The sequence below is a fragment of the Drosophila suzukii genome, chromosome 2R, assembly GCF_043229965.1.
Source record: "Drosophila suzukii chromosome 2R, CBGP_Dsuzu_IsoJpt1.0, whole genome shotgun sequence".
In the NCBI taxonomy this organism is placed as follows: Eukaryota; Metazoa; Arthropoda; class Insecta; order Diptera; family Drosophilidae; genus Drosophila; species Drosophila suzukii.
The window spans coordinates 21,479,781-21,505,575 of record NC_092081.1 but is presented as its reverse complement, the minus strand read 5'-3'; the positions used below and the strand labels follow the sequence as shown (position 1 = coordinate 21,505,575).

Genomic DNA, 25,795 nt, shown 5'->3' with positions numbered 1-25,795 from the left:
GCTCGAGCATCCAATGAGTGACATTTATCTTCCGAAACGGGGAGCGGGCGGGCATTGTCCAGGTTGGAGCATTCATTTGCGTAATTAGTGGCCAAGTGGCATCCGCAACCTGGTTGCCAGTTGGCTTTTAGCTCCAGCCGCAGCCCAAGTGCTACCAAATCACCGCAACTGCTGCTTGGTTATTGGCCAAAAGGAAAAGGTCCGGCCAGCAGACAGCAGACGTCAGCACAATTGATAGCATACTTCTCAGGGCAGCCGCAGGTGAAAAGGAAGAATGATTGCGATCCGGGTGGGGTTATTGCAGTCTGCTTAACTCGTATCTTTATCTGCAGTCGAAGTTGTTCTGCTCAAACTTGCCAGTACTATTCAAACTCATTCTTAAACGGTTTCTTAGAAATGTTAATTCGTTGTATTATTCCTTAATTCTATCAAAAATCGTTTTCATGAATTTATTGTCTGATTTATTTATCATTGATTATGACTTAAACAGAATGTTTTCTAGTGGAACATTATCAATTTTTAGTCCTAAAAAATTATTATTATGGCAATAAATAGTAAAAAAGGTTATAAATAATAATGCCCTTCGGGAATTTATGAAGATTTTATTTAAAAATGCTATTGTAATTTAGTTTTATCATACTGGTTCCTTAGTCAACATTAAGATTGGTATTAAGATCCTACTTAGTAGCCCTATAAACTTTTAGAACAGCGGTCGGGATGTCCCGTAGGGAACAGCTCCGCTCGTTTTCTGCCGATACAGATACAGTGTACAACAGCGTTTCTTACAACGAGAAACCAATGAGAAACAAAACATCACAATACAGTGTGCACACCGCTTATTTAAAACTATTGAAATATATAGAATATATTGTTTAAGAAAATATATTGGTGCTACGAATGTATTTATTTTAACCCGAACTGATTTTATTTAGTAGCCATATTAACATTTATAGAATAATAATAGATAGATATAATATTATTAGAATAACATTTTAAATTATTTTACCTTTCTTATGTTATGTAACCCAGTTTGTTTTTCTTTTCACGTCGAAATAGTAATTGATTTCCTGTGATTGATTCACTGCCGAAGCAAGAACCTATCTGCCGGCATTAAGGGAGTATAATTAAATTAGTTTTAAACTGGAAAGTAACTTAATCAACGTGGCAAGCAAGCGGAAAACTTCATTTGTGCTGTAGGATGGGATGGGTGTTCGAGGGGTCGAGGTGCCTAGGGGGTGGGAAAAAGGAAAGCTACGTGAGAGTTACAAGGGCACGCACACACCGACACAAGGGAAAAGCGAAAAGCGAAAGCGACAAGAGAGGAGAAAATCGGAAAAGAGGAAAAACAGCAACAGCAACTAAGCAAAACATGGGGCCAAACCAAAACAAAAACAGACACGATTTGCCGGCAAAATGCACGTGACATCCTTTGGGGGGAGTTTCGTTCAGTGAGATCCTTCGTCGGGAGCCGAGTGCCGAATGCAACTGAACGAAGCGGAGCCGAAGCTGCGCAGAATCCAACGAGCGCTATAAAAGCGAGAGGCCCGCAGGACTCGGAGCATTCGATTGTCGTCACTCGCCAGGATAGCTTGCCAGCTTGGAAAAAGGATAAACCCGAAAAGGACTTACATTAAAAGTGAAACTTTAAAGCCAAAAAAAAACCACACACATAGAACTGTGTGCCAGTGTGTGGGTGACTGAGTTTGCCAGTGTTTGTGGGACTTGGCCAAGTGGTTTTCTATTTTTGCCCCATTGAGAAGGACTCGTAAACTCGTAAAGTGCAGTGATACGTTCTCTCCAGGAGAAAACTTGATAAAATCTTGAAACATAAAACATATTAAATTCTGGCAGTTGCAATCTGATCCTTGGACATGTGGAGCAGGCAGCGAATGCGCCACAAGCCGCTCTGGGCCCTCATATCCTTGACCGTTTTGCTGCTGGTCCTGGACAAAAGCAATGCCAACACGGAGCCCGTGGAGACCAGCACCACATCCGAGCCAGGTGAGTTTCAGTGCTAATTGCCATTGCAACCCACGTGTGCTTCCGTTTGACCTTCACTGGGCTCTGGGCCAACAGAAATCGTTAATAAATTATGACGGGACTCAAACTCGGTCATACCGATGCCCAAAAACACTTTATTAAACGGCAGGCATCGCCAGCGATTATCACACACGCACAATCCGTAAAACAAATAAAAATACTATAATAAATCCCAAAGAAAAGCAAAAGCGGAGCACAAATGAAACTGAAACAGGAAACTGGGAGATTGCAGAGCGCAAGAGCAAATAACTGGCAGCAAATGAAATATTTCACGGCATCTGCGGCACAAAGGCAATCAAAGCGAACCGAGAACCCATGGGCAACCTTAATCCCAATCAGAATCAACAAACAAGCAAGGGCAGCGCGAAAAAAGGGGCACTGAGGGAAAAGTTCTGCATCAAAAATGACGAATCAAATGACTTATTCAAAATAGTTTTGTTCTTGAACTAAAATTGAAGTGCTAGCTTTCTTGAATAAATTGGAAAGGAAATAGAGTGCATGTTATCGAAACATGTTTGGGAAACAACGAAGAGGAAAAGCTTAGGAATTGAGTCAAATTCAAAACTTAAGAACCAAATTATGTGTTTAAGATAGTTTTCTTCTTGAACTTCAAATGAAGTGCTAGCTTTCTTGACTAAAGGGTTATGAAATTTTAAGGAAAGAGATTGGAAAGGTTTTGAAACATGATTTGGAAACTGTAAAGACGAAAACCTAATGAATTGAGTCAAATCTAATAACTAAGAACCAAGTGCTGTTCTCAAGATAGTTTTCTTCTTGAACTTAAAATGAGGTGCTAGCTTACTTGAACAAAAGGGTTGTGAAACATGTGTTGGAAACATTAAATATATTAAATATATTTTCATTAAAATATTTTAATTGGTAAGGTAATGTGACATAAGATGGGATAAACAATTTTAAATAATCTAAAAATCATATTTTGTTGTGAACATATCTTGAAGACTACGGATTGATATTCTTTAGTACATTGCATAAGAGTAGCAATACTTTATTAAAATATTATTGGTACCTGAAAAGATTTCCAAGATTTGATAATCACTTAAGACTGCTTATTCCAATTCTTCCTTCCATTTTTATCAGTGTAAAAAGGGAACAAACGAAAGGTAGCTCGAGCAAAAGGCAATTGCACGAAAGCTCGTAATGAAGTATGGCAGGCCGTCTGAGGCCGGTAATAGAAATTAATAGCGTCATGTGTGAGTTTTGCGAATGGAAGGGAAAAAACTGGATAGGGAGATGGGTGGATGTGGACTTGGGGGCAAAGGGTCCGGGGGAAGTGTAAAGTGCCCGACAACGACACGCAGATGCGCATAAAGTAATTAATTCACTCTGCCTCCACATCGCCATTCCTCCAGTTGCCTTCTAATTTCCCCTACCATATCGACAGGGCCAGCTGTTGAGCCTTTGGGGTTTTAGCCTTCAGTCTGCTGAAAGTGCGCATTTTTCCATTTTCGGTTTGCCAGATATTGCGACTCCTGTTTTTTCGGCTGTAGTTTCACTTTTGTTGCGCAGTTTTTTTTGGCTGTCAGGTGAGGGGTGCAAATATAGGGGTAACCTTGGTACAAAGCCAGCCGTTTCAATTTCCATTCCATTCAAACATTTGCTCGGCACATATAAAAGCGAATGGAATTTAATTTACATGACTCACAAATGGAATCCATTTAATGTTGACTTATGGCGTCGAAACACAAGCACAGAGAGCAGTGATGAAATATGCAATAACCGAAGTAGCAGCTAAAACTGACAGACCAACCGAGCTGCCTTTCACCCATTTTCCATGTCCTGTCCCATAAATCCTGAGCCCCCGGGATGGATGATGAAGTTGCACAGTCAGGCACACACTAAAAAATATGAGTATTCAATGGCACTGTGTTACCAAATTGGACCTTTACTATTTTACAATGATTAAAGCTCCCACTTTGTATTCCACACACAAGGATTCTGAAAAAAAGGATGTAAAAATATAGATATTGGGCTACTTTTAGACACTAATAACATCCAAAAACATGACCAAGTGAATCTATTCCAAATAATCTTGTGTATGGTCTTAAAATCACTTATACGTCACTTTAGGCGCCTAAAAGTATGCAGTAAAAAAAGGATAGTCATCTTTCTAAATTAATGCACGGTACTTCTGAGTTAAAAAATATGGTTGCATACTTTTAGACACTAATATCTACGCCTCGATTTTAAAACGCCCAAACTTCTTTCAGTGCACACAACTCGTGCGTTTTGCAAGCCCATGGTCACATGTCTCTTTGCCACATTTTATGTGCTTAGAACAAAGCTGAATCTGCATTATGCATGCAAATGGTATAACTCAGTAACGAACTGTCAAAATCGCAGTTAAAGCAGAAAGAAGTCGGTGGGAAGCCTGCACAGAAGTCGAGGAAGTGAAACCGAATGACAAAAAGTCGCCAGCGCATTATGCATTTGCATTCCCATATATGTGGGCTAAAAGACAGAGATTACTTGACTTTTCCTGGGCTCCCTTAAAAACAGGAATAGAAAACAGCAGAGATCTCCCACTGTGTGTGGAAATGGGAGTTGGAATGGTAATGGCTGTAGGTATAGGAATAAAAGGGAACTGCTTCAGCCCACCAGTGCATGAATGATTTATAGGGCGGCAGCTGTCGAGATGCCAACGATTATCGGCCATAAGCCAGTCACAGGGACTTTTTACACCCAAGAAAAGAGAGATGAAGATAGGGGATTAAAGCATAGTAAAATGCATTTTATGGCTAACACAGTTCCTGGATTAAATCCTTTCCATTAAAGCCCAGTCACTTTCTTCTCACAAGCTTCACGTGAATTTTGTTTTGGGTTCGCAGCGTGATTCCCGATTGAAACACTATGCTGTTGGAATCGATAACTGGCAGAATCTGGAACTGCTTCAGTAGAGCCACCATCAGAGTTTTCATCTCCTGCATGGCATATTTTTGACCTAGACAAAGAAGATAGTAAAGCTTTCCTTTAGTAAAACAAGATTTCTTACCAATGCAATTCCTTTGACCAGCACTGAATGGAATATAGGCGTAGGTGTGACGGTTCAGGGAATTCTCCGGTAGGAATCTCTCCGGGCGGAATTCTTCTGGGTTGTCCCAGTACTTGGGACTGCGATGAATGTCAAAAACATGAACGACAATCTGGGAACCCTTCGGCATAATCAGTCCATTAGCGAGCTCCGTTTCTCGATTGGTTTCCCGACCCATGCTGGGAACAGAAGGAAATAGTCGCATGGTCTCCTTAACAAAGTATTCCAGGTATTTCAGCTTATTCAACTGATTGATGTCCAAGTTGCTCAGCTCATCTAAAAAAGTTTTAAATCATTAAGAATGTTATTTTAACTAACTAACTATCCCAACTAACCATCAATGTGCTCTTGGATCTCCTGGAAGCATATTTCTTGCTTGTCGGGATACAAGGACATGTTCATCAGACCATAGATAAGGCCAATTGAGGTGGTATCGTAGCCCTCGAACATAAGGGTGTCAACCTCCTCACAAATGCCAATGTGATCGATAAGGCCATCCTTTTCAGCATAAATTAAGGTGTCCAGCATGGCAAAACGCTTCTTCGAGGTGAATCTATAGTTAATTGATATATAATAGTTGCTTGAACAATAGTTAATAATATTCTTACACATCATCATCTGCGGTCTGGGTGGCTTCTTTGTTGTCCAGCTCATCCTTTAGCAAAACCCTTCTCTTTGCTATAATCTCACTGGAAAATCCATGAACGACATCGAGGGCAGCAGCATAATCCTTGGCCGCAAACATGTTGAACAGTGTATCGACCCAGAGCAGAGGGTTACTCATACGGCGAATGAAACATTCTTCAATCTGACTGAAGTTTTCCCGGTAACGATCGCCTTTCTCAGCCATCTCATCCAACTTAACACCCATGGCAGTCTCTATAGATATGGTTTAAGAATTTAAATTAAAAATGTGCAACTGATATTTATTATATTTAAAAACTCACCGCATATACTGTTCAGAGTAAATCTTGGTATGACGTCGTTCAATAAGATTATTGCCTCATCTTGACCCTTGAATTGCTGAAGAAATTTCAGACTCTCCGTTCTAAAAATATAGATTCTCAATATATATTTGAAAAATCCGCTAAAACTCACTTGAATACTTCCTGAAACTGATTCAATATGTTAAAATGAAACGTTGGAGTAAGCATCTTCCTTCTCGCATGCCACTTTCTACCTGAAAGTGTTATTTCATGAGAAAATATAAAAATAAGAGTGAATCCAGTTTCAAACTCACCTGTGGATGTCAACAAACCCGTTCTCAAAAACGGATGTAGGAAATTGTATACTATTGCCTTGTTTATTAGATTCGGATCATTAAGTACATGTTCCGCATTTTCCGCATCGATAACATTGTAAACCGCCGTTCCCATCGCATATTCTAAATAGCTCTCAGCCAATTTTTTTGCACAGTCACGAGAGTGCTGAAAAACACCAGCTGAGAGGTACAATTAGAATACAGACAGAGAAATACCCCCAAGAAACTTATAGAGATAAGCTAGCACTGGTAGATTTCTTAATTACTCACAGTGATCTTTGCCGTACAAGTCGAAGCTGTTGGCAAATATGGTACTACCCTTGACCATGGGGGCTACGCTCTCTACTGGCTTCCCATTTTTAGTTCGAATTCTTCTGGCGAAGAACCCAAGAATGCAGTAATCCTGGTTAACCCTATAAAGCCAATGCGAGAGCACAATTGAAGCTCCGACGAGCCACAAGATTATCATTTTCTAACAACCGCATCCACGGATCTGTCTCTCCACACTGATCTCTGAGATCAGTTCCAGCCGGTTTTATAAATACAAATGAACGGTATAAAAGCCGAGACTGATTAGATTGTCTCCCATATATTATATGAGAACATTTGCTCGAGCTCACAACAAATAATTATATGGTACTGACTTCATTGTATAAATATATACACTCAAAAATGTTTTGCTCTTCTATACCACTAACCATTTATTAAAAAGTGCATTTTAAACAGTGAGTATTTACAAATAGACAAAATTCTAGTTTGTACATTTTTTTGTGAACAGAATTGTATGCAAAGTCATAACCAACTTTGGTAAAAAAAATGCTTAAAGCACTTGTCATTAGGGAATGACCAAGCACTAAACCTATTTTCGTCTTGAAAGTTGTACTTTAATTTTGTTTTGGGTACGCAGAGTTATACCCGTATGAAAAATAATCTTTTTGGGATCGATGGCTGGCAAAATCTTGAACTTCTTGAGAAGGACGACCATAAGGGTTTTCATCTCCTGCATGGCATACTTTTGACCTAGAAAACGATTATAAATAGAGTTATGGGATAAGGGAAAATGATTCTTCTCTTACCAATACAATTTCTTTGACCAGCGCTAAATGGAATATAGGCGTAGGTATGACGGTTCTGAACATTTTCGGGTAGGAATCTCTCCGGACGGAACTCTTCAGGCGAATCCCAGTACTTGGCATTCCGATGAATATCGAAGACATGAATGGTAATCTGAGAACCCTTCGGAATAATCAGACCATTAGCCAGCTCTGTATCCTGAACGGGTTCACGAGCCATAATGGGGACGGAGGGAAACAGGCGCATGGTTTCCTTCATGAAGTACTCCAGGTATTTCAGCTTGTTCAATTGATTCACGTCCAAGTTGCTCAAGTCATCTGAAAGAATTAACATGGCTCAGAGTTTCCTAGTAGTGGGTTAGTCTAACTAACCATCTATGTGGTCTTGGATCTCCTGAAAGCACATTTCCTGCTTGTCGAGATGCAAAGACATGTTCATCAGACCAAAGATAAGTCCAATTGAAGTGGTGTCGTAACCTTCAAACATAAGGGTGTCCACCTCCTCACAAATGCCAATATGATCTATAAGGCCATCCTTTTCAGCGCAAATAAGGGTGTCCAGCATGGCGAATCGCTTCTTTGGGACAAATCTATAGTAAAAAGGTTTGTTAACTATATTTTAAAGACAGGTTAATATTAATGTTCTTACACATCATCGTCAGCTGTCTGCGTGGCCTGTCTGTTGTCCAGCTCATCCTTGAGCAAAACCCTCCTCTTAGCTATAATCTCACTGGAAAATCCATGCACCACATCAAGGGCAGCAGCATAATCTTTTGCTGCAAACATGTTGAACAGTGTATCGCCCCAAAGAAAGGGGTTGCTCAATCGGCGAATGAAACAATCTTCAATCTGACTGAAGTTCTCCCTGTACCGATCGCCCTTCTCGGCCATCTCATCCAGCTTAACTCCCATGGCAGTCTCTATAGATATGATTTAATATTAATTTTAAAATAAAAATGTGCTACTCATAGTAATATTATAATAAAACCCACCACAAATACTGTTTAGAGTAAATCTTGGAATAACATCGTGTAATGTTATAATTTCCTCATCTTGACCCTCGAACTGCTTAAGGAACTTTACACTCTCCGCTCTATAAACGAGATATATAAATACATTTTTAAATTCTATAATAATTGGACAACTCACTTGAAGATGTCGTGGAACTGATTCAATATATTAAAATGGAATGTCGGGGTGAGCATCTTGCGTCGTGCATGCCATTTTTTACCTGTAATTAAAGATAATTAAGAAAACCAAACGGAATATCCAATTACAAACTCACCAGTTGATGTCAGCAAACCCGTTCTTAAAAATGGATGTAGGAAATTGTAGACAAGTCCCTTGGATATCAGATTAGGGTGGTTGAGTACATTATCCGCGGTGTCCGCATCGATTACATTGTAAACGGCCGTTCCCATTAAATATTCAATATAGCTGGTTTCCATTTGCTTTGCTCGTTCGCGGGAGTGTTCAAAAACACCAGCTGCACACTCATTGTTAACATGCAAAAAGATAATAGGTAAGCTGTATTATCTGAGGTCAAGGTTCGGCCCCTAGTGTTACTCACCGTGGTCTCTGCCGTACAAGTCGAAAGTGTTGCCGAATATGGTCTTACCCTTGGGTATGGGAGCTATGCTCTCCACAGGTGTACCATCTTTCGATTGAATTCTTCTGGAGAAGAAGGACAGAATGCAATAGTTCTTGTTGATCCTGTAGAGCCAGTGCAGCAGCACACTAAAGCCAATAACCAGCCACAAGATAATCATTATTGGTCAACCACGTTCACGGAGACCTCCAACAGCACTGATCACAAATCTGGGGGAGCTTTTACTATCAGCCGGTTTTCTGTGCTATAATAACACATATAAACAGCCGAAACTGATTAGATTGCACCTAGTATACAGATATTTACGCTCTGCTAGCGCCGATTTGTGGTCGAGTTCACAAAAAATAATAATACGGCTTCGCCTTATATGCAATTTTAGTAGTTGCATCGAACAACCGGTTTAGAAATCAAGTTTATTGATATTTTATCATCGATATATTTTCTGTTACATATACTATAAACATGTGTCATTTATCGAATCAATGTTTAGTCTTTAACTATTATTGCTTAACAACGATTCTAACGATTAACAATGGAAACACAGGGTCACTTGGACGTTTAGTACTAGAAAAGTGCTTAAATCGAATGGCACTTAGTGAGAATACATATATGAGGCATATCCTTAAATCGATACACACTAGACGCGATTCCGCCTCACAAGCTTGACTTTTATTTTGTTTTTGAAGCGCAGGGTTAAGCCCGTTTGGAAGACAATGCTCTTGGGATCGATAACGGGCAGAATCTTGAACTGCTTGAGAACAACTACCAACAGGGTTTTCATCTCCTGCATGGCATACTTTTGACCTACGTGGGTGAGGGATAATATAAGAATAGGATAAGTGCCTGGAATATCATTAAAATTGTTACTTACCTATGCAGTTTCTTTGTCCACCACTGAATGGAATGTAGGCGTAGGGATGCCTTTTCTGACAATTCTCGGGCAAGAATCTCTCTGGACGGAATTCTTCGGGGAAGTCCCAGTACTTGGAATTGCGATGAATGTCAAAGACATGTATGTTTATCTGGCAACTTTTCGGAAGAATTAGACCGTTGTCTAGCTCCGTTTCCTGGGTTGCCTGACGACCCATGATGGGAATAGAGGGATAAAGACGCATGGTTTCCTTTAGGAAGTTGTTCAGATGGCTTAGTTTATTTAGTTGGCCATGGTTCAGGTTGCTTAGGTCGTCTGGAAATAAATTTAATACATAAATATTATTTTCATATTATATGCATGATAGAAATTACCATTAATGTGCTCCTGGATTTCTTTGAAGCACAGTTCCTGGTGTTCAGCGTAAAGGGACATATTCAATAGGGCAAAGACTAGACCAATAGATGTGGTATCGTAACCTTCAGCCATCAGAGTGTCGACCTCCTCGCCAATACCAATATCGTCAATCAGACCATCTTTCTCAGCGCAAATCAAGGTGTCCAGCATAGCGAATCGTTTCTTTCTCGCGACGCATCTGGTTCATAGAAATAAGAAACTTATCAGTGGGAAAAGTAATTTCAAAGTAAACTCACATATCATCGTCAGCCGTTTGGGTGGCTCGTCTGTACTCAAGCTCCTCTTCCAGAAGAACTCTGCGTTTTGCGATGATTTCACTGGAAAATTCATGGACCACTTTCAAAGCCGAGGCATAATCACGGGTTGCAAACAGTTTGTAAACGCAATCGTCCCAATAGAGCGGATTACTTATTCGCCTCGTAAAACCCTCGTCGATTCGGTGGAAGTTCTCTCTGTAGCGATCGCCCTTTTCCGCCATTTCATCCAGCTTAATTCCCATGGCAGTTTCTATTGAAAATCTCTAGTTGTTGACTGGTTATCAAATAATGTTTCAAATACAAATACCACAAATGCTGTTCAAGGTGAATCTTGCTATATGGTCTCTCAAAGATACCTCACACTCATCTTGACCTTCGAACTGGTGAACAAACTTCAAGCTCTCCGCTCTTGAAAAGGTAAAATAATGTTGAAAAAGCTACAATTCGTTGAATTCAGAATTATCCTTACAGCACTCACATAAAGATCTCTTGGAACTGGTTCAATATATCCAAGTGAAAGGTCCTAGCTAGCATGTTTCGTCGCGTATGCCATTTCTTTTCTGATATGGAAATCAAATGAAAAATTACAATCGCTTTTAATTTGCATACTCACCTGTCGCTGTCAAGACGCCAGTTCTCAGAAATGGATGTAGAAAATTATATATCGCACTCTTTGTTATTAAATTCGGATGGTTCAGTATATTAGCCGCATTATGGGCATCTATAATGTGGTAGTTGGGCAATCCGAAGCTATATAGCAGATAACTATCCCCGGCTTTCCTCGCCAACTGACGCAAGTGACTAAAAACCCCAGCTTTTAGAATATATAAAACGGGTAATTAAAAGTAGTACAAAGAAAAGAAACCTGATGTCAGGGCTCAGCAACTACTCACCAGCGTCTTTTCCAAAAAGATCAAAGCAGTTGGCGAAGAAAGTTTGTCCCTTGGGCAAGGGAACTATGGTATCCAGGGGCTCTCCACTTTTCGTATGAACTCTCCTGGCGAAAAAGGCACGGATACAGTAGTCTTTGTTTACCTTATAGAGCCAGTGGACGAGCACACCTATGGCGACGCAGAGCCACAGAAGCCAAATCATCGCTATCGAACTGGATCGGTGGGCCTCACTCTCAGTACTGCTTCGACTTACGTCTCTCAACTCTCGTTCCACTCGAGCTTTTTACTATCAACTAAATAGCCGACCAGAACTGATTAGATATTCATCTGGAAACATATATTTTATTGTTCGTTCTCTCAGCTGGCCGTGCTTTTAGGGCATGTTCTCCCATTAACTTTTATTTCTCATGTCTAGATTTAATCAATCGATTAGTTTAATAGTAGATCAATTTACAGCTCGCATTAACTTTTATTGTTTATTTACTTAGAGCATTGTTATCGTTATTTGTAATCGATATTAATACTAACCGGCCTGAATTCTTTGGGTGTGTTCTAGTGATTGTGCTTAAAAAAATTATAAAGATATATAAGATTGAATTGCTTACATTAAGTAATTACTTTAAAAATCAACTTTAAATTAATAAAATACCTAATGCGAATTGATTCGTAGAGAGGCTGCGTCTAATTGTGTATAAACTACTTGGTTTTTATGATATTTCATCATAATTACATTTCCGCCTCACAAGCTTGACTTTTATTTGGTTTTTGAAGCTCAAGGTTGCTGCCGCTGCAAAGACAATGGACTTGGGATCGATAACTGGCAGGATCTTGAACTGCTTGAGGATGACCACCATAAGGGTTTTCATCTCCTGCATGGCATACTTCTGGCCTACGTGGGTGGGAGGTATAATGAAAAGAGGACATTAATGAGGTATTTTCACTTACCGATGCAGTTTCTTTGTCCAGCACTAAATGGAATGTAGGCGTAGGGATGCCGTAGCTGGCAATTCTCGGGCAGAAACCTATCCGGGCGAAATTCTTCAGGGGAATCCCAGTACTTGGGATTGCGATGAATGTCAATAACGTGTATGTTAATCTGACAACCCTTGGGCAGAATTAAACCATTATCTAGCTCCGTTTCCTGCAATGTCTGTCTCCCAATCGTAGGAATAGAGGGATAAAGTCGCATGGTCTCCATCAAGAAATAGTGGAGGTGCCTTAGTTTATTTAATTGACCAATGTTCAGGTTGCTAAAGTCGTCTGAAAAGTCAAAAAATTAGATATCAAGTATTTTTAGATTATATCCACGATATGAAAAACCTTTAATGTGTTCCTCGATCTCCTGGTAACAGAGTTCCTGCTCTTCACCATGAAAGGACATAGTCAATAGGCCAAAGACTAGACCAATATATGTTGTATGATAACCTTCAGCTATCAGAGTGTCCGCCTCCTCACAAATGCCAATATTGTCAATCAGGCCATCTTTCTCAGCGCAAATTAAAGTATCCAGCATGGCAAAGGGTTTATTCCTAGCTACGCATCTGTTTTAAGGAATTGGTTTTTTTTAGTGGACTTACATTTTATTAAAAAAACTTACAAATCATCGTCAGCCGTTTGGGTGGCACGTCTATTTTCCAGCTCTTCCTCCAAAAGAATTCTTCGTTTGGCTATTATTTCGCTGAAAAACTCATGGATCACTTTTAGGACCGAGCAACAAGCCTGCCCAAAAAACAAGTTGTATATGCAATCGTCCCAAAAGAGTGGGTTAATCAATCGCCTAATAAACCCTTCGTTCACTCTTTGGAAGCTTTCTCTATAAGAATCGCCCTTCTCTGCCATTTCATCTAGCTTAACGCCCATCGCAGTTTCTAAAATAAATAGCTTTAAGCCTTATTATATTTTATAAATTTTATATATTAAAGTACCGCATATACTGTTCAAGGTGAATCTGGCTATAAGTTCTGGCAGAGACACAATGCAGTCATTTTGATCTCCGAACTGATGAACGAACTTCAAGCTCTCGGCTCTATAAATCTCAAAAAAAATTATATAGCTTTTTATACATAATATTATTATCAGTACTCACATGAAGATCAGTTGAAACTGAGTTAATATATCAAAATGAAAGGTTCTTGCGAGCATATTTCGCCGCGTGTGCCATTTATTTTCTGCAAAAGGAACAATAAGAAGTAACCTATATCACAATAAACCAAGATTATAATCTTACCGGCCGCTGTCAGAACTCCAGTCCTTAAGAATGGTTGCAGAAATCCGTATATCATGCTCTTGGTAATCAGTTTAGGATCGCTTAGTATATTCCCTGCATTATGTGCATCGGTAATATGAAAGTTGGGCAAACCAAAGCTATATTCAACATAACTGTTCGGAAACCTCTTTGATAACTGGCGCATGTGGCTGAAAATTTCAACTGACACAGAAACCCAAGTAATATTGAGATAAGAAACCTGATGTCAAAGTTCACTACCGCTCACCTGGGTCTTTTCCAAATAAATCAAAGCAGTTGGCAAACAAAGTAGCACCCTTCGGTATGGGAACTATGCTCTCCAGAGGTCTTCCATCCTTGGCACGAACTCTTCTTGCGAAGAAGGCCAGAACATAGTATTCTTTGTTTACCTTGTAGAGCCAGTGCAAGAGCACGCTTATGGCCACTGTAGTCCATAAAAGCCAAATCATTGCTGTCGAACCGAACCGCAGGGCTTCACTCTCATCACTGTTTGGGTTTTTGGTTCACAACTCAAGTTCCACGGGAGCTTTAATTGTACCGGTTTCTCTTTAAGCAATTAACTACACCTAGCACCTATATCTACTCATATATGTATGTTTACTAGCCCAGCTGGCCGCGAGTTCACGTCGTGCTCAGTGAGTTTTATCGATACAACCCATTACTAGTAATCGGTCAACTAAAATCTTATTTGTGGGTCTGTTTCGCTTAATTACACATCTGTTTGGCTTAATATCAGCAATATCAGGGGAGTAATGACAGTCCATATAGGTTATCGATTTCTATTTACAAGCTTGACTGGTTTGTTATTTTTGTTGGGCAGTGTAAGTTCCGCTTTAGAGGCAATTCTCTTTGAGTAGCATTGAGGAAGAATTTTAGACCTTTTTGAAAATACAAACTATCACAATTTTAATTTTTTATCCCTTATTTTATAATAAAATCTATATAGTTTTGAAGTCAAGTTCTTAATGACATGTAGTAAGAGATAAGCTCGTCCGGCTTGATTTCATATGTACGAATGGTCATTAGAAAAACCTTTGTGGGGACGAGGCCATTTACAAGCTATGTTTTCGGGGACTGCGCAAGTAATAAGTAGAAGATTAAGTTATTACAATCGCAACACATTCGAGCACTATTCTAAAAAGATTAGTTGCCTAAAATTACGTCATCTTTTACTTGCAAAGTTTTAGTATGAGGAAATGCTATAAAATTGTCAACTGGTTTAGTTTAATTACAACCAAACCGGAATCCACCTTTTAGGCAGAAAATTTTTCCTTAGGTAAATAAATCAAGTGTAAACTTATAAAAACCTACTTCAGCTTGCATGGAAATTTGTATAAAAATAAAGTTTGCTTATATTCTTCAATTTTAATCAACTAAGTGCCAATGCCCAATGGTCATGGCACATTTTTCCTTTGCCACTCTGTTGCATTTGCACCAACAGCTAATTGGCGATTGCATTTCATCAGTTACAAGAAATTCAGTTATTCCATTTGCCTGAGCTGTAGTATATCACTCGACCTACTTTCTGGAAAAGTACATGACACATTACGGAATAAAGAAAAAGTCGAAAGGGAGAGTAGAGCTGGAAAAACTTTAATACCGCCTTCGGCGATTACGAAAAGCTGACTAGAGATGGGGATGGCGGAAAATACGGCCACGACTTTTAACCTCCTCTGCAGCTGCCTGAAATCCGGATTCCTGTTCTGATTCTGACTCTGACTCTGACTCTGTTTCTGCTCGAGTTCCTTCTGCGCCTCCACCTCTCATGTAAAATTGAAACTTGAACTGTGCGTTTGTGCCACGACCTTCCTGCTTTCTTGCCACCCATTCCGCCCCCTGATTACTTGCCTGCATGCCAAATGCATATTGGAAATTTGCAATTTCGATGGCACTCAAAGTCTGGCGACGTCAAGTGGAAAGTTCTTCTCAGCCAGGCTAAGTTATTAAATTAGATCACATATGAAATATTTATGGCAAGAGTTTCTGGCAGACTTGAAATTGCATTACCTCCAGTCAAGCCTCAATCTTGGTGGAATAAGTTTTGGTAAACCGTCACTGAGGCAAAAATCGATTGCTGATTTTAAATATGGGAAAATTATAAAGTTATTTATTATTATATAAACTTGAGTTCCAGTTCCAGAAAATTACCTTCTTATTAGGAAATCGTAATTAATTATCGATTATTATTTTTTAAAAACGCTTCTTAAAGGTAAATAAAAAAAAACTACTTTATGCTAACATTTTCAAACAGATAAAGAGTTATTATAGATTATTTTGCAGCTTTTAATGTTAACTTTAAAAATAGCATATAACATAAACTATTTCATGTTAATGTTCAAAGGAATGTTATTGCCAAACTGATTTTTAGTTAGAACCCCGACTTTTTTCCAAGTGTTCTTATTTTCCCTTTTCCTTTATCCATTCGCAGATGCCTCGCCGGGCTGTCGGGCGCCGGATGTGCGCTTCACGATTGTCAAGCCGGAAGCAACGACGGAGCAGCCGCTGGCCAAATTCGAGACCACGCAGGTCTACCTGCCGGAGGACTTCACCACGGCGGATGTGGAGTTCGTGGACTCGGTGCCCCGTCACCCCAACGAGAACCATGCGGCCGTAATCAATCCGTATTCCCTGGACCTGGGCGACGACCATTTGCATGTGGGCGATGCGGCGGCCAGTTTGATTGGCGACGATGATCTGGGTGACGACGATGAGGATCCCCACGGGGACCCAGAGGATAAGCGTTTGAATGCCAATCGAAAGCAGGGCAAAAGACGTCGCGCTGGTTCGGGCCGTCGGCGTAGAATCGAGAATGAGAATGGCCAGACGGGCAGGGGGCGTGGCAGTCGCTATAAGCGCCATGCCATCCTCCATGATACGGAAGCCTCCCCGGAAACGGACCGCTGGGCGGGCAGCAAACTGGCTGCTGAGGGGGATGTCTACTATGTCCATATAGCCGACATCCTCAAGAGTCGTGAACCGAATCGGGAACTTAAATCGAAACTGCACAAGCTCAAGATGAAGGCTAGGTTGAATAAGTGCCTGGCGGAGGGAGGCAAGGAGAAGTGCACCAAGCTGCTCAAGAAGAAGCCAAAGAAGAAGGTCCTCGAGGAGGGCAAATCCCTGAAGAAGGATCAAGCCAAGAAGAAGGTCTTTGAGGAAGGAAAGACCACTATTACCAAGGAGGAGGAGCAGGAACTTGACCATCCGGAGACCACTGGACATCACCGCCGACGCGGCGACAGTCACGCTGCAGAGCTCGACCAGCGTGACCGGAGCCCGCGTTGGCGTCGCCGTCGCAGCACCGAGTCCAAGGGCGATCTCGGCCAGCTGCCAGCGGAGCAGCAGCCCCAGTTGGACGAGGAGGAACTGCAGCAGTACGGGAATCAGTCGAGCAGTGCACGAGTGGCCCTGTTGTGGCAACGTGTTAAGCGCAAGTCCGGCAAGACCACGGGTGCACTGAGCCGTCCGAAAGGTGGTGGCGACTCCAGCTCCAAGACCACCAGCCGCAAGGACAAGGGTGAGTGTGCGTCCGCACGGCGGCCAGACACTGGCAATGCCACAGTGCCCAATGCCTTTGACGAATTTGCCGCCGCTGTCGCTGTCTCGTTGTCTGTCTGTCCGTCCGTGTCGCGCTGCCTCACAGAAGCACACAGATCCCGGATCACACAGCGGGGGCGGACTGTCCGGCCCGGAAAGCTCTTGCAAAGGTCATAGGTCACGCGGTGTCAGTGTCCCAAGTGGTCCGTTATGGGGGAAGTTCCTATAGCTGTTGGGTCTGAAAGAAAGATACACAGATAGATCTAAACCAGTGGTCGGCAGCGGCCTATCTAGTGAGCATAGGGAAGTGTTCTGCCCATCCTCTGCTCGCTCACGTATAACGTACATGTTCGAGTGATTTCGGCATGGGTCTTCGGGTCATTTTTTTCTCAACTTCGGCGCGCTTTTTTGTTGCTGCGGCAGAGGATCTCAGTGCAAAGCAGAGAAACGTCTCGCTTCAGCACGCCGCGCGCAAACTTCGTGTTTGTTACACTCACACTAATGTAAGGCAAACTTGTTATGGTATGTGTGTGCCGACCACTGATCTAAACTTAAAGACAAATTTTATCAATATTAGAGGAAAAGTTTTTGCTTTATCTTAAAAATATTTATAGAATTTGATTAACAATATTTGTTATTATAATATTGAAAACTACACAGGGAAAAAACTTGTAAGACATGATGATCTTTTTATTGAAATTCAGTATCAATTCTATCTTGATATGGGGCTTATCTCTTTGATAAGTCCGCCATTTTGCTTTTTGCTCAATTTATCCATTTCGGAGAATTTCGAATACAGCAGTCTCGCTCTTCCCATAGTAATTTTAAGCGCCATCTCGTATTTTCCCTCTTTTCCGATTTGGGAGAATTTTAAAAGACAGTAAAATGATAATTCATAAATTTAAAGCTTGATGGAACTATTTTTCAAAGTGAATTGTTTTACAATGCCAATATACTAAAATAGCATAAAAATACGTATACGCCCAGTTAAATTTAAAATTAAGTATACGCCCCTTTAACGTTTACACCCCTTTTAGACCCCTAAATTAAGTATACGCCCAGTGAGCCATTGAAAAGCTGTCCCCCTAGCACTTTTCAGCGCTTCATCATGCTTTCCAGCTTTATAATGTAACAACATTTTGACAATGTATGACGGGGAATATTGAAACCGCTTTTGCAAGGGCATTTCAACCAACAGAAGCACACATGTGAACACACACCAAAACACCCGAACATTAACGGAAGTTGGGAGCAGAGGACACACCGAACATACTCGTAAAAGCTAATCGCAGTCACAGCCAAAGCCACAGCCATCGCATCGCATCCAGGCATAGCTCATCCCCCCAGCAAATTCACACCTGCACCACCCTCTCCACCCACCCACTAGTATTTTCCACCCCCCTTCTGACGGCTTTTCATTACCCCATTTTCGCCATCGGTGCTGCGTGGTCATGGTTTATTTGCCAGTCCATATCTTTGTCGTGGTTGGAGTTCAGAGTTGAGAGTTGTCCGTTGCCGGTTGGCCCTTTGTTCTGGCCGGAATGATTTTCCTTTTGGCTCCTTTGTTTGCCGAGGCTCCTACGCCGCCTTTGTCCATGAACCGCCTTCTCCGGTCCCTTTGCTTTTCCTTTCTTTTTTAGCCATTTTCTATTAGCCAGCATAATATTATCTTTGGTGTTATCTCTGCCTTTTCACATCTCCCTTATTTTTTGTGCTGCTGCCTTTTGATGGGGTTTTCTGGGGAAATGAAGTTGTATCCTGTTAAGTGGCCACTTCGCCAGCCTTCTGGTTTTCTTTTAATGCATATCTAAGCACTTGGAGCAGCCCATTGAAGTTTTTCAGCTGGCAGCACTTTTCGCACGTCTCGTGGTTCCTCAATGGCCTTCTCCAGGGCTGCTCCAGGGCTATGGGTTTCTCTATGGCTTAATGTGTGTGCCCAAGAGGCGTACTCGAGGATTGGGATTTTGCAGCTTCTTTGGCACTTTCGGTGGGAAACTCGACTTGAGTTTTGGGTCAACTTAGAGGGGCATTAGAAGATCCCCCATTGTCCACCCGGCACTTCATTAGCATCCTCATCTCAATCTCCATCTTCATCTCCCATCTCCATCTTCATTCGCCTGCCGTTCGACGGCTCATTAGATGCTTGCTCTATCTGCTCTATCCCCCCTCTGAACGTCTATCTACCCCCTCCCCTGTTTCTTGGCATGGTACATTGCCCATCTCACGACGCCCACACCTTCTGCTCTTCTCGTCCCGCCTCGAATATCTAGGTATCTACGACGAGGAGGCCGGCTACACGCCCGTCCATCCGGACGATGCAGAGTTCGACGAGGAGGAGGAGGAGGACGAGGAGGTGGACATCCTGCAGCAGTTCACCGAGGTGTCCGAGATCCGGTTTCCGGGCGAGATCGGCCCCATGGGCGATCGGCGGCTGTGCAAGATCCGCTGTGTGAAGGGCAAGTGGGTGGGTCCGTTGTGCGCCACCAACGAGGAGGGTAAGTGAGCCACCACCACAACTGCCACAGTCACCACCCCCACACGCCCTCGACAATGCACCATTAATTATTAAAGTGTTCGAGCACAGATACTTAGTTGCAGTTGCAGATACATAGCTCCAATTACGGTTACAGATACAGATACACAGATACACTTAAGCCACACAAACAGTTGCGAATTCATTTATTTACGCGCGCAAATAAAGACAACACAATCAGTACACAATCGATAACAGCACACAATCAGATTGTTGTTTCATTTCAACCCAATTAATATGCTCGCCAATTAAAGGTACACGGCGAAAAGTATCGCACTTATGTTCTATGATTACTTTTTGATTTTATACCGTAGAGCCTACATAAAGTAAAAAATTATAGACATATTATTTGCACAAAACAGTAGAATGGAGTAATTTTATATCCTTTTTTACCTGTCCTATGATATAATTATTTAACAATAATATTTTTGTCCATCAGTTTTTAGTTTGTTAATAAAAATCTTTGATTATAATCAATAATAATTATTAGTTTTTGTACTGTTTTTACTTTGATTGCTTTAATATTTCTATTCCAGAGCTACATGATTTCTTAAGACATTCTTCAATTTGTATTTAGAGTAATATTTTATTAATATATGCTTCTAAAATATCTACTGATGAAAAATGGAATACATTTGTGTATATTTAAGATTTTTTATGAAAATATATCATTATTAAAAATAAAAGAGAAAAAAATAAAGAGGTTTCAGTATCCACCTCCTGGATTTTGAAATTGGTTATTCAGTAGAGATTTCATTAGCATTATAGTTACCATATCACTACGCCGCACTGTGTTATATTTGACTTGGAACATATAATAGTAACAATCTGGTGATATTTCTCGTCCGCAAATCGGTTTATGTATAACTCGCAACCCTCAGACGACAATGGGAATGTGAAGTTTCAGCCGCTGTACAAAAGCTGCCACGTGAACCGGATACCGTCGCACTTGCTGCTCAGCTACCGCAACATTTCAGTGGTAAGTGGTCAAAGGTCGACGATCCTTCGACGGGTCAGCTGGCTGCCGCACTACCACCACCACAGCACTACAACACACACATATACATACATATGCAACGCACACGCACACCGAGGCACCCAGTGCCCTCGTACATGCATAAGTTCTATAGATTTCCGGAGACCTCCTGCGACTCCTGCGATGTCTCGATTGCTTTTGCGAAGGGGATCGGATGGATCTCAGCTCCGATTTCGACCTCGATATCGATTTTGACTTCGATCTGCTATCTCTCTCTCTGCCTGCGCCTCTGCCTGTCTCTGTCTACTCGCACCTGTCTCTCTCTCTCTCTCGCTCTATCCTCATCTCAGCCTGAAAAACTCACCAAAAAATAATAATAAAATTCTCAATATATCGCAATATCTCAAAGACCAGTGACCAAGCCATCTGCATGCCGATGCTCGAGCGAAATCGGGCGTTAAAAAAACGAATAAAAAAAACGATTCTCTACAGTATGTGTGTTTTTTGGTACTCTCTGATTCTCTCTCTTGCAGACACCGATCCCACCAAATCGCGGCTGGCGTAAAACGCGCTTATCCAAATCGACACTTCTCTCAAATACAGAAATTGTGAGTCGTCGTTGTAGCTGTTGTGTAGAATTGCACCCACAAGAAACCCACAACCAGAAAAGCACCAACACGAACACACAGAAACACACAGTGAATGCCAGATAAAAGATACAGTACTAAAGATACAAGTTACCAGATACAAGACACACTCAGATACTCAGATACTAAGATACTCGCACACGGAGATTGCCGAACGCGAGGAACTGCACGCCAGAGCAACCAGCGCCACTTTCCCAGTCGCGGGAACATCTGATTTTTTGATAACTCTCTCCACTTTCTCTCTCTCTCTTTCTTTACTTTCTCCTCCCCTTGCTGTCTGCACCCTTTCGCTTTTCCCACACTGCTTGCTTGCGACTTGCCCCTTTCTCCAGAATGTGGGATGGGATCTGCCGCACGGACACTCTCTGCAGGCTCGTTGCCAGGAACTGGGAATCTACAAGCTGCTGGGAGAGTCGAGGGTCCTCTGCTCCAATGGACTGTGGGCCCCTCGCATGCCCAGTTGCGTTCCCACCACCGTGCTGACCAACTACTCGGAGGACAGCGCCCCCTCGATCCGCATCAAGGTCTTCAACGGCTCCCACTCCTTCGAACCCTCCGGCGTAATGGCTGTTCCGCCGCACAGCACCGTGCTCATGGACTGCATGTATCCGAGGGTTAGGGGTACGCCGGAGTGGAGCTGGACCAGCTGGTACATGCAGTATTCCACAGGTGAGTGGGTCTTTAAATCCCTGGAACTGGCAGATTTCAATAGGTCGCCAATGCTTTCTTATCAGCTAAGCTTAGCAATGTCACCTTATGGAACATTTTTACCAGATGTTTTCCCTCTATGTATGTATATCTAGTGCTCACAACATTTTCTAGTCTGGCCACTATACTACTTTCGTAAATTATTTATTAAAGAATGTAGGATATTGCCAGCTACTTTTTCCTCCTTTTTTTAAATGGCCTTAGAAACATTCTCTGGAACACCATAAAATGGATATTTTCTGAAAATTTCGATTCCGTGTTGGACTTAAACATGATTTCTGTGAAACTACTTAAAATCGCTTTCTAGTTTAAATAATTTTAGATTGTTAAGTATACGAAAAATAAAATAAAATGGTTAGGTGGTACTCTACAGAATAATATGACATGTTTTTTTTGCGGTTTAAAACCCTCTGAAAAGCTATTAATCTTGATTTATGAAAGCCCACGGATAAACCCAGGGCAATTTCGAATAAATAATAATTTGTATTATTAACTTGGCATCTTATACGTATAAATCAAACTAAACTGGTGTGACCTGTTCACTCTCTCCTCGCAGGATGGTCGCCGTCCCAGGAGGAGAAGGCCGTGCGCTACCGGCTGAGCATCAAGAACATCGAGAACAACGACTCCGGCACCTTCACCTGCACCTCGCCCCGCGGACTGACCAACAGCATTGCCGTCGTGGTGGCCACTTCGACGTGTCCGCAGCTGACAGAGCCGCTGGCGCCGCTCAAGCTGCGCCTGGAGGGCAACAAGCTGGGCCAGCGGGCGCACTACGAGTGCCCCGATGGCTTCTGGCTGGACGGCGCCCGGAACGCCACCTGTCTGGCCTCCGGCAATTGGTCATCGCCGACGCCGACCTGCCATGCCATCCAGTGTCCGCGTCTGGAGCTGGACGACCCGCACCTCAGCCTGATCGAGCTGAACACCTCGGCATGGGGGCGGGCGGTGTTCAAATGCCAGTGGGGCTTCAAGCTGACCGGACCGGCGCAGCTGGACTGTGAGCCGTCGGGCGTCTGGAGTGGCCCCGTTCCGCGTTGCAAAGGTGAGCGATCGGGGTTTAAGGGGGGTGATTACCAGGGGATTGAAAATAGGTTGGCATTTTGTGGCAAGGATGAAAGCTTGGAAGGTGGCTAAAGGGAGAACTTTATTATATTTTCTAGCGACACCCATATATAGTACATACATTAAAGTTAGAATAAATATATAAAGTTTATAACAGTAAGCTATAGTTTTTTACGATATGTACTATTTACTTTTCTAATCCAAAATGTAAGATATTTTAAAAACCTATTTTTTTTTTAACTTATTAATCCTGCGAAAGGGTAAATATTTATAGGAAATGTGCTGCTCATAAGTATGCTACATAAAATGTAGCTTTCAAAACACCCCATAAACAAGTTCTGGAAGAGGAGGCCCTTATTATGTTTTGGTAGTCTTTAAAAAGTTCACACAAAAGCAGACATTTTAGTTAGTCTTATTGTTATTATAAAAATATTTAGTCCTGGCTACTACAGAGGTCTTCTATAAAGGTGTCTAAAAGTATGCAACGAAAAACTTTAAATCCATATTTAGAAAGCATTCCTTTGGAAACCTTTACAAGGGATATTAAATATCCAGAGGTTTTCTAGTTTCCTCCATCAGATATCCACAGATCCCTCTTTTTTTTTTTAAGTAAACCACTTTACTAACTTTCAAACACCCTTTATTACTGGCACACCCATGGCAACACCCAGTCATCCAGTGCGTGATGCCAGTGGCGCCGCTCAACGGACGCATCGGGGGCACCAGCCTGAGCCAGAGGCGCCTCACCGTGGGCGCCCTGGTCACGTTCAGCTGCAACGACGGGCACAGCCTGGTGGGCGAGTCGAGCATCATCTGCACGGAGAACGGACAGTGGTCGCACTCGCCGCCATTTTGTAAGTAGACTCGCTACTCACCCACACACTCACTGACATAGACACGTATATATGTATATGCGTGCGCTGCGAGAGATTGCCGGCGCACCGCTCCACCGCTCCACAGCTCCACCGATCCACCGATCCTCCTCCTCCTCGTGGGCCCGCTCACAGACTAAACCCAATTAATGACTCTTGTGTTGTATTTCCGCCGAACAAACGACCGATTTCGATACCGATCACGAATCATCAATACATACCTGATATCTGATACCTGATACAACCTGATACCATCTGAAACCTGATACAACCTGATACACGCATGACATGCCCACTGACCATCCACGATCTCAGGCAAATCGCAGTGCCCCTATCCGGGCGATCCGCCCAACGGTCTGATAGCGCCTCTCAAGTTTAACTACGATGCCGGAGACTACCTGAGTGTCCAGTGCCGGCCAGGATTTGTCCAGAGTTACGAGGGTCCGCCCGAACGGCCCAAGTGCCAGCCGGATGGCCGGTGGTCGGGTCCGATGCCCAAGTGCAAGAGCTACGAGGAGGTGTAACCTCCAGAAGATCCACAAACCGAAACCCGAAGACCCGAAGCCAAGGATTCGCCGCCAAGTCAGCATTACGGATCCTCCATCTGAATTCCGATTGATTCAGAATGCAGATCGAAACCGAGTGATATTTAGATTAACTTAGTGAGAGGTATCAAAATTAATAGATATTTTATCAGATAGGTTCAATTCAAAACATTATCTTTTAGTGGCCCACGAATTTCCAAAAAAAAGAACTCTCCTTTCGAACGCTTTTGAAACTCTATGTAACTCGAAATAGATCAAGTTGATCAGGCACACTCTACAGATATTTGTTCTTCAGATTGAATACACTTTGCGCTTGCATTTTATTATGAGGAATCCTTGTACTTACACTAACTATTTAATGAAATATATAATCAACAGCTGCGTACAGGTATTTAAGTATTACGTATTCTGGTTGCAACTCAAAGTTACATAAATGTAAATGTTTAAATGAAATACAAACACAAAACTTACCCACAGTGCGAGTATATATATATGTATACAGATTAACAATTCTATTCCACCATAAAGCAAAAATGTATTACACTGAGAGAAAGAGGAGATTGCAGCAGCAGTTGTTGGACGAGTGTTGATTAGTTAGGAGCTAAGACATGCCAAGCTAGGTAAGGCCCCCCAAATCAGGGGTCCCTTGAAAGTCATATCCATATAGAGCTGAGGAGCATAGGTATTGCAAAGTGTATTGTAAGCAGCTGCAATCTGTGTGTAAAGAAAAGACCGTTTTAAAATAAAATACGAATATTGTGTAAAATGCAAGTCTCAGTCTTTAACTGTCTTGGCTCTTGGCTGTTGGCTCTGGGACTTCTCTGAAGAAGTAATATATCCGTAAGCTGGGCGCGAAAGTGTGCCAAGGAAATCCATATGCACGTGTTTCTCTTTCGCCTAAGCCAGCTGCTAATGCGAGCACAGGAGCAACATCCCCGGCAGCAACATCTACAGCAGCAACATCTACAGCAGCAACACATACAGGAGCTAAAACTACAGCACGGAAAGCAAACAGTTACTTCATAAATGTGTGCTGCACTGAAAAAAAAGCTAGGTAGGTAAAGGAAGACTTTAATATGGTAAAACTGTATTCTCCATTTAATAATTGTTTTTTTAAACCATGTCGTTGTGTAAGATATTAAATTGTTTTGAAGAGCTTTTTAGGTTTGGCGTGACCTTTTAGCATAGAATGCAGCT

General features: G+C 42.0%; 3 protein-coding genes across 4 annotated transcripts; 1 reads left to right on the top strand and 2 right to left on the bottom strand.

The window, feature by feature from the left end:
* Positions 1-1,563: 1,563 nt before the first annotated feature.
* Positions 1,564-25,369, top strand: hig (hikaru genki). 2 transcript variants are annotated; one of them, XM_017073257.4, is made up of 9 exons: positions 1,564-2,001; positions 16,144-17,232; positions 19,523-19,747; positions 20,667-20,764; positions 21,295-21,369; positions 21,741-22,077; positions 22,673-23,161; positions 23,853-24,035; positions 24,369-25,369. In XM_017073257.4, the coding sequence occupies exons 1-9, from the start codon at positions 1,872-1,874 to the stop codon at positions 24,575-24,577; spliced, it is 2,835 nt and encodes a 944-aa protein (XP_016928746.2). In that variant the 5' UTR covers positions 1,564-1,871; the 3' UTR covers positions 24,578-25,369. The 2 variants fall into 2 exon arrangements, with proteins under 2 accessions (XP_016928746.2, XP_016928747.2); XM_017073258.4 differs by lacking the exon at positions 21,295-21,369.
* Positions 4,762-9,332, bottom strand: LOC108008102 (uncharacterized). Its single transcript, XM_070995187.1, has 16 exons — positions 8,994-9,332; positions 8,709-8,909; positions 8,573-8,654; positions 8,416-8,516; positions 8,073-8,343; positions 7,796-8,013; positions 7,427-7,741; positions 7,213-7,370; positions 6,621-6,822; positions 6,330-6,530; positions 6,188-6,269; positions 6,037-6,137; positions 5,698-5,968; positions 5,425-5,642; positions 5,051-5,365; positions 4,762-4,999 (listed from the first exon to the last, which is right to left on the bottom strand). The coding sequence occupies exons 1-16, from the start codon at positions 9,190-9,192 to the stop codon at positions 4,839-4,841; spliced, it is 3,096 nt and encodes a 1,031-aa protein (XP_070851288.1). The 5' UTR covers positions 9,193-9,332; the 3' UTR covers positions 4,762-4,838.
* Positions 9,503-14,215, bottom strand: Cyp4p2 (Cytochrome P450 4p2). Its single transcript, XM_070995186.1, has 16 exons — positions 13,963-14,215; positions 13,698-13,898; positions 13,557-13,638; positions 13,396-13,496; positions 13,068-13,338; positions 12,791-13,011; positions 12,416-12,730; positions 12,181-12,359; positions 11,471-11,753; positions 11,191-11,391; positions 11,056-11,137; positions 10,885-10,985; positions 10,557-10,827; positions 10,278-10,498; positions 9,904-10,218; positions 9,503-9,836 (listed from the first exon to the last, which is right to left on the bottom strand). The coding sequence occupies exons 1-16, from the start codon at positions 14,162-14,164 to the stop codon at positions 9,670-9,672; spliced, it is 3,213 nt and encodes a 1,070-aa protein (XP_070851287.1). The 5' UTR covers positions 14,165-14,215; the 3' UTR covers positions 9,503-9,669.
* Positions 25,370-25,795: the final 426 nt, after the last annotated feature.

Bases quoted from the DNA above. Each gene is read 5' to 3' on its own strand.
- hig (XM_017073257.4), top strand. From the start codon at position 1,872: ATGTGGAGCAGGCAGCGAATGCGCCACAAGCCGCTCTGGGCCCTCATA. The intron at 2,002-16,143 runs GTGAGTTTCAGT...ATCCATTCGCAG, and splicing joins CAGCACCACATCCGAGCCAG to ATGCCTCGCCGGGCTGTCGG. The intron at 22,078-22,672 runs GTGAGTGGGTCT...CTCTCCTCGCAG, and splicing joins GTACATGCAGTATTCCACAG to GATGGTCGCCGTCCCAGGAG.
- Cyp4p2 (XM_070995186.1), bottom strand. From the start codon at position 14,164: ATGATTTGGCTTTTATGGACTACAGTGGCCATAAGCGTGCTCTTGCAC. The intron at 11,392-11,470 runs GTGAGTAGTTGC...ATATTCTAAAAG, and splicing joins TCTTTTTGGAAAAGACGCTG to CTGGGGTTTTTAGTCACTTG. The intron at 10,499-10,556 runs GTGAGTTTACTT...TCTATGAACCAG, and splicing joins CAAACGGCTGACGATGATAT to ATGCGTCGCGAGAAAGAAAC.
- LOC108008102 (XM_070995187.1), bottom strand. From the start codon at position 9,192: ATGATTATCTTGTGGCTGGTTATTGGCTTTAGTGTGCTGCTGCACTGG. The intron at 8,014-8,072 runs GTAAGAACATTA...TTTTTACTATAG, and splicing joins CAGACAGCTGACGATGATGT to ATTTGTCCCAAAGAAGCGAT. The intron at 6,531-6,620 runs GTGAGTAATTAA...TGTACCTCTCAG, and splicing joins CTTGTACGGCAAAGATCACT to CTGGTGTTTTTCAGCACTCT.